The sequence below is a fragment of the Neophocaena asiaeorientalis genome, unplaced genomic scaffold, assembly GCF_003031525.2.
Source record: "Neophocaena asiaeorientalis asiaeorientalis breed wild unplaced genomic scaffold, Neophocaena_asiaeorientalis_V1.1 scaffold959, whole genome shotgun sequence".
NCBI classification, from domain to species: domain Eukaryota; kingdom Metazoa; phylum Chordata; class Mammalia; order Artiodactyla; family Phocoenidae; genus Neophocaena; species Neophocaena asiaeorientalis.
In genome coordinates, this window is record NW_020173039.1 from 199,236 (window position 1) to 210,242 (window position 11,007).

At 37.5% G+C, this 11,007-nt stretch overlaps 1 protein-coding gene across 7 annotated transcripts in view; it reads right to left on the reverse strand.

Annotated features, from left to right (window-relative positions):
• Positions 1–21: 21 nt before the first annotated feature.
• The window catches only part of MBNL3 (muscleblind like splicing regulator 3), a 107,458-nt gene continuing 96,472 nt past the window's right edge, over positions 22–11,007 (reverse strand). For 5 of the 7 annotated variants that reach the window (XM_024742693.1, XM_024742698.1, XM_024742692.1 and 2 more), the window contains 5 exons: positions 8,468–8,618; positions 6,610–6,645; positions 4,130–4,224; positions 3,124–3,197; positions 1,236–1,364 (listed from right to left, as the gene is read on the reverse strand). In XM_024742693.1, coding sequence (XP_024598461.1) covers positions 3,141–3,197; positions 4,130–4,224; positions 6,610–6,645; positions 8,468–8,618 — 339 coding nt within the window. In that variant the 3' untranslated portion in view covers positions 1,236–1,364; positions 3,124–3,140. Of the gene's footprint in view, positions 1,365–3,123; positions 3,198–4,129; positions 4,225–6,609; positions 6,646–8,467; positions 8,619–11,007 lie in introns of all 7 variants that reach the window. The other 2 variants (XM_024742696.1, XM_024742697.1) reach the window with 2 other exon arrangements.

Below are 11,007 nucleotides of genomic sequence, written 5' to 3' on the forward strand. Positions count from 1 at the left end.
CCCTCCCTCCCCAGTCCCGCCATTTCTCCAAATCTATACTCAGACTCCAGCTGTGATGAACAGAAGAGACTGTCCATTTGGGGAGGAAAGGCCTCACTTGGAACCAATTCTCCTTCACCCTGACTGACTTTTCCAGACTGCATCTTACTTATTATTCAAAGAGTAGTCTAAAGAGCATAAGCCATTTGCATTCAGAAAGTGGCACTTGTATCAAAGGTTACATTGCAATGGTTTTTACACACTTTCCTCCAAAATGTAAAAACTAGCTCCAAGCCCCGCTCTCTCTGCTTAATTTATAACCTGTCATTAGAATACCTTTAAGCTTCTAAGAACCAATTTTTCAGCTGAAAATGACAAATGGCTCAGTTTTAGACACTCAACCTAGAAGACAGGATCCTTGAGCCACAAAAAATGTAATGGGCACTTTACATAATTTTTAGTATATATGCTGAGAAATTCACTTAAAGGTAAATTCTAGTTTTTCAATCTACTTAAGGAGTGAAATTCGGGTTAATGTTTTAAGAAGTTCCCTGTTATTTTCAGGTAATTATTTCTCTCTCACAAAAAAAATCCAGTAATGTGATTGTACTATGCAAGGTCAGATCTACGGGTACAAATTATACACATGCATGTTTATGAACAGGTTTTGGACACACTCAAAAGTGAGGCCTTTTAAACGTCTGCCTCAAGAAACCTACAGAAATATTCTAAAGAGAGAGAGAGAGCATATCAACATTAACCTGTCATGTTTTTCAAGCACATGTGTTTCTGTTTCCCATTAACAGCATTTTAGTTAAAATCAAACACCACACATTACAGCAAAACACTATAGTATGTAAAAACCTAACACAACACACCACAATACAATACACTGCAATACAGTAAGGGGGAAAATGGTATTGGATATATTTGTTACATTCTGAATCAAACCAACAGACTACTGTGTAAACAAAACGGTAAGGTAACACTTCCAAACAGACCGAACATTTATCCACCAAGAATGCACAATAAGCCAGCAGTCCACTGTAGAGATTCACTCAGCATAATGGTTATTGGAAAATCACAAAGAATAGTGTGATAAATTACAAAATGTTATGCTGTTCTACCTAATAATTCAAATAAGAGAGACAGATGGTAGTTGTTAGTTTTCTGTTGGTGTTTTAACATCTCCATTGATTGTTTGATGCTTTGTTTTTTATTCGAATTTGTTGGTTGGTATGTTTGTTTTGTTTAATATATTGACTGCACCATGCTTATTGTTGTGTTGGTAGAAGAGGACATACGTGAATATACATAGAAAGGCCATATGGAGGTTCTCACGGAGAGATTCTGATACTCCATAACTCTGTTGTTCAGAATTTCAACTGAAATGGAAGAAAAAAAAAGAAATATTGGAGGGTTATTGAAGTAGGGGTCAGGATACTTGGTTCTTGTTCCAGTTCTGTGTGTGAACCATATGCCAAGATATTCCCCACTCTGAATCTACGAAAATCGAGCTGTTGGAAATGCTCACAAGGAGTCACATAGCATGACAGTCTGATAGTCTGTGGTTCTCGCTGAGTGACAGTGTGGACAGTTGCCCTAAGTTAACAGAGATACACTCGGTTGTTTAAGGCACTGTCTACACCATGAACATCCACCCATCCATCCACTTCCTCCAACAAGCATATATTGACAAAACATACTGGATTCCATTTTGAAATATGCAAATATTAGACAAACTTTAAACTTTTTATCTGTATGTTTTGGAGCCGTGCAGGAATAGCCTAAGTGTGAATTCTCGGTATACAGTATTTTACAAAATTACATTTTTGCACTCTGGAGAAATTTTCAACATCTGTTACATATTGCAATGATTATGATGTGCCAAATACCTCTAAATTTTCTAATGGAATCAAGCAAAAAAGAATCACTATTCCCAAACATGTTCTGTTGGAAAGTTAACTATATTTGACCACTTTTGTTTACCTTGATGTGAAGCAGCCCATGAGAATCAGGCAAGTGTTTACAAAGCCTATTATTCTCATGTTCGGTGCTATTGCCAACTTGCCACTATCCAAAATGATACCCCTGAAAACTACTACAATATACAGCTACTTCAGTTATTCCGTGTACTCAAAGATGTCTTTTTAAAAACGCTCCTTATGATTGAAGGGACCTGTTATCTAATGTACAGCTATCTATATGCTCTGTCCAGAACAGTTAGTCTTCTGGGCCTGTGTGTCCTCAGCAGGAAAGAAATGCTAGCCAGGTTCTGGGGAACTAGTCCATCAAGAGAACAGAACTGTTGCCTTCTTTAACCAAGTGAAACACTCCAGGTGTGAGAACTTCAAGCTTTCAATGACTAATGGATGCAACTCAGAATCAGTGTATTTGTTTAATAACTCCCTATAATTATTAATTAAGATGCCTCAGCGTCTTGAGTGACTTTAAAAGTCACATGTTCCAAGTGAACAACTGCTCAAATTAAGTGTGTTGCCATTACGGGCTCTGGACCAGGCAAAGGAAATCAAAAGTGAAGGGGAGAAAATCCGAAAACAACAACAAAAATTACCAAAAAACAAGGTGCCATGATGTGAATGAAAATAATGATTAAATTACTAAATTATGTCACTCAAAATTGAAAACAGCTGGAGCAATTCTGCTAGACTTACATGGGAAGCAACACAAAGTGGCAGAATGTGAAAGCGCTATTTTCCATAATGTCTTTAGAAAAAGCATACTGCCTACTGTCTTTAAGATAACCATCTTAATCAAATTGTGACAAAATTACTTTGCTTTATTTCAATTAAAATAAAACAAAGCTAGAAAAATGTTAAAAGATTAAAATTCAAAATCGATCTGTGCCTTTGGCTAACCAATCATACCCCTTTAATAATGGGAAAACATTTGGGAATTTGTAAGCTCATTGGGAAAATACAATAACAGCTGTTATCTTCATATTAAAAAATTGCATATTTGCTGTCCATATTTCATTGTGGAAAATTTAGAATGCTTAAATCAAGCTGTAAGTTATAAGCAGTGCCTATTAATGAAAATATTTACCCAAGTCTTTAGCAAATGCAACTGTGTAGATAAAAGATATAACCTACAAATATTATATTAATACTTAAAGAGACTTACTGTTCTACTGGTAACTTCTACATCTGTGAAACAAACATGCTGCTATTCAGTTCATCTATTGATAATGGGGGTATCTATAGTAGTAAAAAAGATTTTAGATTAAAATAGTTTCTTGAGAGAATTCCATTTATTTTGTTCACTCCTTGGACATGGTAATCAATAACCGTAACCAATTTCACAGAAAGATTTAGACATGCTAACCATATCCAATAATAGTTAACTTTGCGAAAAGCACAGGTTAGAATGTGGTTTGTTTCCCCAAAGGATTAATGCTCTGTGTCCTAAATGTTTATCATACTTGTAATTGAAACAGCAGTGGAACTTGCAGTCTTTAAGAGTGGTTGCCACTTTAACAAGGCAAAATGGCCATAATATTACACAATAATTATTGTAAGTATCTCCTTATAATTTCAAGACTCACCCCAAATTCATAATTTGCCTTGTGACTGCCTGTAAAAACCTCAAGCAAATGAAAATTAAAACAACACAAGCACATCTCATGTCGGTATGAGAAGGAATTTCGGATGTAATCACTGGGTAATGATAAGCATATCTGTGCCTTGGAAAGAAATGTGTTATCTTTCTTTCCAGTAGATCTAAAGGTAAAGGTGATGATAGTACTAAGTGAAAGTTCAAACGCAATAACCAAAAATGGTAGTCAACTAAAATAAATTCTCCTCTCAACCAATGAAGAAACATTTAAAAAATATTTAGTATATACCTTTGAGGATTGGTGTGGTAGCAACAACTATATATATAAGATGTCAAGAGTGACATCTGTAACCAATTAAAAAAGAACACTCTGCTGACTCATCTCAGGATGAGCAGCAAAGCAGGAACATCCCTCTAGAATATACACAAAAAGAGAAATTCTAAATGTAACAATGGCTAAAGAAACACTTAAGAATAGGGACTAATGTCTCTCACCAATCCCGAAAGCATATACTGTGCCTTACCAACACACCGTAGTTAGCTAGGTCTGAACAGGTGAAATAAATGGCCAAACCTGATTGATTGTAGCTGTTGCAGCGAAGGGAACGCTGGTGGCAGGTGGTGTTGCTGCAGACACAGTGGTAGGTGTAGCACCGTGCATCATGGGCACTTTCAGTAGGAAATCATGGAAGCAACACACGAGGGGGTGGAGCATTTACGTAACCGTGACATACACGATGGAATGGGGCGTGGCAGGTATCACAGCAACAAGCCATGTAACATCATCATGATGGATACACCAGGGTGCAACATGCAATCACAGTCAGTGCAAAGCAACACAGCATGGAAGGGGGAAATATTTAAAAAGAGAAAAGGGGAAAGCCAATTATAGTTACCATTAAGGAAAATGGAATCATTCTCAACATTTAGTTAGTTTTTGAGCAGAATCACACTGTAGTTGACTTCAAGGGCCAAATTTTCAGAAGGGGTTACAATGGGTACCTATGACAAATCTGAGTTTACCAAGGCTATCTCTGTGGACAGCTAGTCAAGCAGAAATCGCTATGAACAGCTAGTCAAGCAGAAAAGTAACTGGGTTGCGCATTCAAAACGGGAGTAGGGAACTGTGAATTGGTGTTTGGTTTCGCTAACTCATGACAGACATGAGTGCTGTCACTGGATTTGCAGGTGCAAAGATATACTTACCTGATCTGTATACAAAAAGATCGTAGTTTGCTTGGTGGGTATGTGGTAGGGGAGCAGATAAAGAATACAGTGGCCTATGCACGCAGGTTTTTCAGCACACCTCTGGCAAACCCCTTGCACACTTAGGCTACTTATGAAACAACACAGGCCATTTATTTATTGTTTCATAAACAGCCGAAATTTCCAAGGGGTACTTCATAGTAAATATCCGACAAAATCTTGTCTTCACTGCAATATTACAGCGACAATGACTAGCAGCTGCAACATCTCTTTCAGGCTGATTTCTCTTTGCCTTTTCTAGTTTCTATGTCATTTTGAAAGCTTCTGGGATGCTTTCCTTATTTCTAGCTCATTTTGGATAGCAAGCCAAGGAATTAATGTGTGAATGGCATGTGTGCATATGTGATAGTTTGCATCTATAATATATCGATTGAATTCAGATTTTCTGAAAGTCTACAGAGAAAATGAATGGCCTGGAGAGAGGAAAATCAACACATGCAACGTCACAGAAACCACAAATGTACCCCAAATGGTGATTAACAGAAACTCTGTAGTTATCTCTCATGCTCATCTCATCTCTAGTTATCCATTACCTATCAACATCCCTTACTGTAGCACATGCCAATTCTAAAAACACTCTTGTTTTCCCTTTGGGAGCGCAACAACTGTGCAGAAAGCAGCACCACTGAAGCATGCAGTTTGCATTCCTACACTGAGCTCTTAGGTGAAAGGACAAGGGAGCAGAGTCACAAAATGGGAAGATGGAGACACATTTCACGAACTTGCAGAAGTATGCTCTTCTAATCATATGCATATGATGCTTCTGTTAGTACCAGTGGAAATGTTTTTAATTCTGACAGAGCACAGCTAATAACAGGGGCCTCACCTGTTAGTGAGTGCTACGACTATGTAGTTGTCATTTTGACCTTTTTGTTTTATCTTGATAAACCTGTTAGTCCCTTTTGGGCTCTGCATCGACTTTGGTTGACCAATGGGATGGAGGTCAAGCTGTTGCGAACTCTCAAAAAGGATAAAAGGAACTGGATTGATATGAGATGGTGGGGTGAGGTGGGATAATTCCTCCCTGTATGGAACAGAGCTATTTTCTCCTGGTCTGTTCCTGGTGCCCATGGAAACTATAGGAGCTGTGAACTCCCTAGGAGTTCTGAGAGGGAAACAAGTCCCTTTCCTTGTCTTCTTCAGTGTTAGTGATGTACAAAATGGTTTCGAGATGGCTACCGTATTGAATAGGTGGCTAATTAAAGGATCTGTGTGCAACTGGTTATTAAAAATCACATACCCCCAAAGAGTCATTTTGAAATGATTCTGTGGTGCCTGGTTTCCGTGCAGATGGCACTTCCTCCTAGAAATCATCACAAAACACTACAGAATGCTCTAGCTTTGCTTTTTTGCAACATCTGAGTATTGAATAATTTTGATCTTATGGATAACTTTTTTTTTTGGAGGAATTGCTGTGTTGTACTTTACAAATTATACATTTAAAATATTTTAAATATTTTACAATTTCTTAGTAACAGATGTAAAGCTAAGAATAAAACTGCCCATTCTGGCTAGATAAGGAAATGTTTCAAAATATTTCAGCTACTATTTTTAGGGTGAAAATACAGAAATGGCAGGGTCGGTATTTGACCACAGTGGCAACCAACTGTGAGAGTGTAGGACTGTTGTGATTCCACAAAGACATGTAACAGACAGCACCATATTAAACCTTAAATACTCAGAAAATGTCCAGCCACGTCATCCAGTTGCTTGTCTCTTTCATAGTCACAACAGAAAAACACTTTTTTTCAGACTGTAAAAAGTTGAGAATTTTTGTACAAAACCTACCAATACTTGAAGCAGGTACCATGCACAGTATTGGCCCTGTACACCATGCAGAAAAGCGTGAAAAGTAAAGAAAAGAGATATTTCATTATTGAAGTTTTACTGATAGAAATAATTTCTAACTAGAAAGATATTCTTAGCAATATTAATCAATCAGCACATGCATATCCAGTAATCTCCCATGCTCACAATTACAGCTTAAGATCCCAAACCCAGTTAATCAAAGTAATTCTTGGATTCTTAGGTATAAAAATGAACATTAATTTTTCTTTAAAGGTATTAGCTCACTTAAATTACATATTTATTCTGGACGAATACATCCTAAGTGATTTTGATTATGAAAGGAAGAATTTTAATTTATTATACAGACAATTTTCAAGATATGCACCAGGATCTGGCAGCTGGTGCCAATAAGTTGTACTTAGGGCACTAATCTATTATCATTGCTTTCTCCACCTCGCAACCAAGGACTTGACTGTGAACATATGGCAAATAGGCTTTTCATCAAGAGGGGGCTCTCAGCCTGACAAGTTTTTCTTTTGCTATTAATTAAGGAGGAAGGGTTTCTTCTGATGTTTTTGCTTGTAAATCTAGATTTTAAATTAGCCAAATCCAGCCCAACAAGTCTAAAAATTGTGTTTTTAAATGATATCATGAGGAACTATTGTGGTCAGTTAACTAGACAAAAGACTGGATTTTTATGGCTTCTTTCAAAATTAATTAACTGATTAATGTATCAGTTAACCAATGGGTTTCTTCACGTCCAGGCATACAATACCATGTGCTTAGTATGTTTATAATAAACAAGGTTTCTAAATTAATTTTTAAAGCATGTAACTTTCATTTAACAGTTTCCAAACTGGGGCATTTATGATTCTGACAAAAAAAAAAAATCTACCATACTCCCAGGGGTTAGTATTTTCAACTTATTCCTAAGAGACTATATGCTTGTTCTTAAAGTACTGAACCACTGGAAGAAAAGTAATTCCCCTCATATATGATATTTGTTTGACCTCAGCTCTTCTGCTTCTGGGCCTTGCATGAATGCTGGTTTGAGACCATATCTGGTCATGGAAATAATTTCATTTTGCCAGCTACAAATCAACCAGCGGCATGTGGGATCTTGCCGGACCAGGGTTCGAACCCGTGTCCCCTGCACTGGCAGGTGGATTCTTAACCACTGTGCCACCAGGGAAGCCCCCTATGATATTTATTTGAAAAAATTATGGCTTAAATTTTTCTTTTCAATTTAGTGTAAAACTGTTATGCTATTAAATATAGTTGAATGTAGGAGGTAATAAAATATGCCACAAAGTGTCAGGAAAATGTGATAAACTGCTATATATTTTATATTAACTGGTTTAAGAGTTAGAGGCTAAAACTACCTGTTTTAGATATATACTACGCTGTATTATATTGTAAATGCAAGGGTAGTTTTATTATAACTATCTTTGGCATATCAAAGATATATGGACTACCTATTTTTGCAATGCTGAAGCTTGGAAACTTCCTTTTTTTTTTTTTTGAGGGCAGACCATTGTCTTTGAAAGTGATACCTAAGAATCAAGGAATTAGTTTGAGACTAAAACAAGTGAATCAAACATGAGAAGCAAAAATTAGGAAATGCTCAAAAGAAAAATGTTGACAGTGTTTCCTAGTTTGATTTCAAAACCATTAATTTTCAGGAATCACAGGAAAACAGTTTGTTCAGTGTACAAACAGATTGAGCATAGCTGCCTCGCTTTATTTCTAACCACAATATCTGTTGACCGTTCTCACATAAATGCTCTTTGGAAGCTGGTGGGCACTGCATTCATTCGCAACATCAAGCAACTCATGGTGCCCAGAGCCCCGTTCTCACCTGCAGGGATAAATGCCGGCTGCGGGAGTTGCAGGTTAGCCAGAGCCTGCTGGCAGTGGAAAACACTGGGATTAAAGACCGGGGTGGCACCATTGGTCTTTTCAAGTGCCGATCTCTTTGGTATCAGTTGAAGTGCACCGGGCTGCAGGGCCTGTGAGGGAAGGGTGGATTAATAAATAGTATTAAGGAAAGTAAAATATGTACACAAACCAAGCAAGCAGCAGTTAGATAAGGTCTGGCCTGGGAACCCTTTGCAAGGGTCGTCATTGAGCAAGGTAACCAACTTCAGAGATGAAGCCGTTGACTATATGAGTACATACTCAGTCCAAAACAGAAAATAAACATACAGGGGGGAAAAGAAGCTTTTCAACGTCACTAATTTAGACAAATTAATGAAGCTGAAAAGGACCTCATCGTGTGGGCTGGATGCGACAGGATGCTGTTGCCAGCAAATAATCATTTAAAATTAACATCTAAAGGATGCTCATCTCCTAACCTATTAAAATGAGATCAGCAGAAGCAACAGATATAGCAGGAAAGAAATTTTTGCCAGTTACAATTCCAATATAAATCTAGGAGATAAATGGTATGTAGGTGAAAAAACAGATGTCAGTAGATCAGAGTCTAAAGCTCCAAAATCCAAAATTCAATTTATACAAGGATTTCAGGTCCAAACCCTATAACTGTATATTTCCCAACTAACATGTAAGGAAAAAACAAATGAATTAATCTGCCCCCGCCACCTCACCCAGATACCATAGATAGTTAGCAAAATGTATGCAATTCTCACTTATAGAGACTTGCTGTGCATTTCGATATGTATTGCCTGCTTTGTTGTAACGTTTAATTCTGAAACCTCTTAGCGTTTTAAAATCCTCCTTTCATGTCTACAATTCTTTCAAAATCCCACTGTGCTTAAAATATTCAGTCAACGCTCCCCCTGGATCAGATTCATTGGAGAAATTTGACATTACTTTACATTTTTTCCTCAGCAGATTGCACAGTACTTAAAAAACTTGTCCCAGCAACAACGATTGGGTATGCTCCAAATCCTTAAGGAGACGGGCACACTTATGCTGAGTATCTAGCCTTCCACAAGCCGAAAAGGGGCATGCCATGACCTCCTTATTCCTATGGACAAGAAGGCCTAATGATACCTCTATTTTCATTTGGGAAATAAATATCACCCCTCCAAGTCTTTCCTTTTAAATGCATACAAGCTGCTTTCAGTAAAGTCAACCTGAGCTATGCACACGAACGCGAACAGGGTAAAAATCTCTGCTTCGCAAAGCGTTTCAACTCTGAATCTTTAAAATATAGAAAGCTTAAATTTCTTCATGCAGCCTCCTTTGTTTAATCTTACCTCAAACAAATTCCTATGGGCCAGTGTTACTTTACCTTTAAGACGCTGCTCTGATCAGCCACTCAGAAAAGAATTCTATATTGACGTTCAAAAGTACCAGTTGAAGACCTTACTATATATAGTATGTTTAACTCTCTACATGGAAATTTGGGGCTGACTTATATGCATTCTAACAAACACACCAAAATCATCAGAAATAGGCACATACATACGAAGGCTCCATGACTGAGCATTGGACAGGTAGGTACACCATGGCACAGGCATGGTATTCCTTGTACATCCCATGCATATGAGAACCTTTATTTTTAGGGGGCCAACTGTATTCCTCTCCTTTACAACAGGGTGCGTTGTTTCTGAACTGTGTGCCACCAACAGAAATAATCTAACAATTGGAGGCTTAAATTCTGCATTGAATATTCTGGATTCCTTCCTATTTTCATAGCTTAAAATTCCCTCATTCAAAATAATTTAAGACAAAAGATATTTGGTGAATGAAGTCTTTTTTAACGTTCATTAACAAATTCTGCTGTCCAGATCAAGGCAGAAAATAAGTTTGTTCTATTTTGGTACTCAGCTCTTTCACAAAGTATTGGGTTCAGTTCTGAGAGAGCAGGGGTACTGAGAAAGAGAACAAGTCCAAATTTGGGGTGTTTGGCTTAGGGAAAGGACATGAGAATCAGGCTCCTATGAAATAGGGATTGGCATGTTTTGCAATAAACTAAGTGTAAGTTCCAGTTACAACAAGATAGGTTTTAACTTAGTATGAGGAAAACCTTCTCAACAAATAGGGATGTCTGAAAATAAATGTATCTCTCTTATGAAAAGGAAAGGTCTCTGTCATGGGCTTCAGGGTCATGGAGGTGATTTTTTTCCCACAGTCGGGAAAAATGAGGTTTCCTCAGGGTTTTGTCCCTTATTGGGGTTATACCCTATTACATGAGGAAAAGCCCAGACTATAAAAGAAATGAATAGCCCACAGCCTATCAAAATAATTGACAGCTGTGACAAGCGTAAGTAATCATAATTCCTATTTTTTAACCTATCACACTATAGTGTTATGCAAATAGTTTCCTACCTCCTATCTTTTCGTGGTTCAGTAGGACTAACTTTTCCCCCAAATTTACTTACTAGGGCAACTCAATAGGCAGACCTCTTCTCCAACCATGTAGAAATTCCC